Here is a 2452-nt window from a genome sequence, read left to right as displayed (position 1 = left end):
AAACAACCTTCTGGTTGGGCGTTGTCATGACAGCTGGAGCGTTCTCATAAAAATGTCTAGCCTAGCCAAGGAAGGCAGAAGAAAAATATTTTAATTCACTTGATAGCTAATTCCTGGGCATTTTGCCCATATCTTGTCCACTTAGTTCTCAAATTCCCCACCTAGTGAAAATCAGGAAGCTGTCAAGTATTCAGAGTCTTCGGAAGAGGAAGAGGAAGGGTCAACGTCTTAAGAAGGGAGGAGTGAGAGGCTGTGTCCGAGAGCATCAAATCCGTGATGCATTGAAGGTCAATTGTGACTGACTGATCTACAAATAATTCTAAGTAGTTATTTATGATGCAAGGTGACTTGTAGATCAGTCAGTCGCCTGCAATGTCTGCCGCAATGTCAAACAAGTCTAGATTTAGGAGGGGAGGAGTCTGAGCCTTTGCAGGAGGAGGAGTCAATCAGTCAGTCATCAATGCCGGCCCCCTTGTCTTCCTGGTTCCTCTAGCTCCTCCCCCTCCTCATACTCATAGTCCATATCTCCTCGTTCGTACTCCAAATCCCCACCATCATACCCCTCAAACCCTTCCCCCTCGCATATAAGCTCCTCCTTCTCATATTCTATCCCCTCTAGGTCATACTCAAGCCCCGCCCCGTAATCGTTCAACGCCCTCTCTAACTCCGCCTCCATCTCCTTCTTCCTCCTCTCCTCCTCGGTTAGGGGCATCGCCACGGTTACCACCTCATTGTACTTGTGCCCGGCGTGCGACGCACTGTTCTGTTTGGCCGTCTTTAGAATGCCCTGGATCACAGGCCCGTCCCCGGCCAGCACCGCCTCCTCCGCGTCCCTCGCCTCCTGCTCCTTCTTAGCCTTCCTGTCCGCCCGATCCTGGAGCTCTTCCTGGGCCCCCTCCCCAACCAGCAACACCTCCTCTCCCACGCCGGGAGGCCCCTCCACGGGGTTGTGGTCGTAGGAGAAGAGGCGGAGGGCGGGGAGCCGGCTCAGGTTAGGGAACACCTCGATCTTGTTCTTGTCCAGGTCTAAGATCTCCAGATCCACCATGCGGAGTAAGACCCGGGGGAACTCGGTGAAGCGGTTTCCGTAGAGCCACAGTCCCCGCAGGGCCTCCATGCGCCACAGGTCCGGAGGCAGGGTCCGTAGCCTATTGTCCCCCATCTGGAGGGACCTGAGGTGGGGTAAGTCGTAGAGCTGGCGGGGGAAGCACGTGAAGTAGTTGCTCTCCATCCAGAGGCAGCGGAGGCTCTGAAGGTTGCGTAGCTCCGGAGGGAGGGATATCAGGCGGTTGGAGCCCAGGTAGAGACGCGTCAGGTTGCGGAGCTGACAGATAGCCAACGGGACGTCCTCCATCTTGTTGAAGTCCAGAGCCAGGATGCGGAGGCCCTTCAGTTGGACGATGTTCTCCGGGAGGGTCCGTAGGCTGTTCCCACACACGTACAGCTTCTCCAGGTGGCGTAGCCCACAGACCACACCGGGTAACCTCCGGAACTTCTTATAGCTCAGGTCCAAGACGGGATCTCCGCTCGCCAGCATCTCCTCCACCCCTAAGGGCAGCTCATCGTCCTCCATCTCCTCCTCTTTCTTCTTCTTCCTCCTCCTCCTCTTCTCCTCCGCCATTACTTTCTCCTTCTCCCCATCCTTCTCCTCCTCTTCCTCGTCCTCCTCCTCCTTTCTGGAGGAGTTGCCCATGCCGTGTCCGTTGCTACGCCCGTTGCTACGCCCGTGGCCCGGCAGCCTGCCGTTGGATACTGCCTGAGTCAGGATGGAATCAGGCGATGAGGCTGAAGCCTTGTCTGAGACTGGGGTTGGGGCTGAGGCTGGGGCTCGTCTGGCTGGGGCTGAGGCTGAGGCTGGGGCTGAGGCTGAGGCTGAGGCTGAGGCTGGGGCTGGGGCTGAGGCTGAGGCTGGGTTTGAGGCTGTCGCTGGTTCTGGTGCTGGTCAGCCCGGTCGGAGGATACTACTCTGAACTGAGGCTGGTGCTGGTCAGCCCGGTCGGAGGATACTTCTCTGAAGTGGTGGAGAAAGGAGCCAGTGGCAGGACCCGCAGCAACAGGGGGCATTGTGTACCCTAATAGGCCAGTGATTTCTCTCTGCTAGCTCAGCAGCCACAGACCCACACATGGTACTAGGAGTGGCCCTGTCTGACCGCCCCACATTAGATGAGGTGTCAACTGACATCTATACATTACAATAATATTGACGGATTTGTCATTTTAATTTTTTAATTTTTACACTTATTTTACCAGGTAAGTTGACTGAGAACACATTCTCATTTACAGCAACGACCTGGGGAATAGTTCAAGGGGAGAGGAGGGGGGATGAATAAGCCAATTGGAAGCTTATTATTATCAACAACCAAAAGCAGCTGAGTAGTGGTGATAATAATAATAATAATAATAATAATAATAATAATAATAATAATAATAACAATAATAATAATAATAATAA

At 53.7% G+C, this 2452-nt stretch overlaps 1 protein-coding gene across 1 annotated transcript; it reads right to left on the bottom strand.

Annotated features, from left to right (window-relative positions):
• Positions 1–457: 457 nt before the first annotated feature.
• Positions 458–1693, bottom strand: LOC311122832 (leucine-rich repeat-containing protein 10B-like; the record flags this gene model as incomplete). The annotated part of the gene is made up of 1 exon (XM_084197147.1): positions 458–1693. The coding sequence occupies one exon, from the start codon at positions 1691–1693 to the stop codon at positions 458–460; it is 1236 nt and encodes a 411-aa protein (XP_084053273.1).
• Positions 1694–2452: the final 759 nt, after the last annotated feature.

Source organism: Coregonus lavaretus (assembly GCF_964263955.1).
Source record: "Coregonus lavaretus genome assembly, contig: HAP1_SCAFFOLD_852, whole genome shotgun sequence".
NCBI lineage: Eukaryota > Metazoa > Chordata > Actinopteri > Salmoniformes > Salmonidae > Coregonus > Coregonus lavaretus.
Note: the sequence above shows the minus strand (reverse complement) of the source record. Positions and strands in the feature narration are given on the sequence as shown.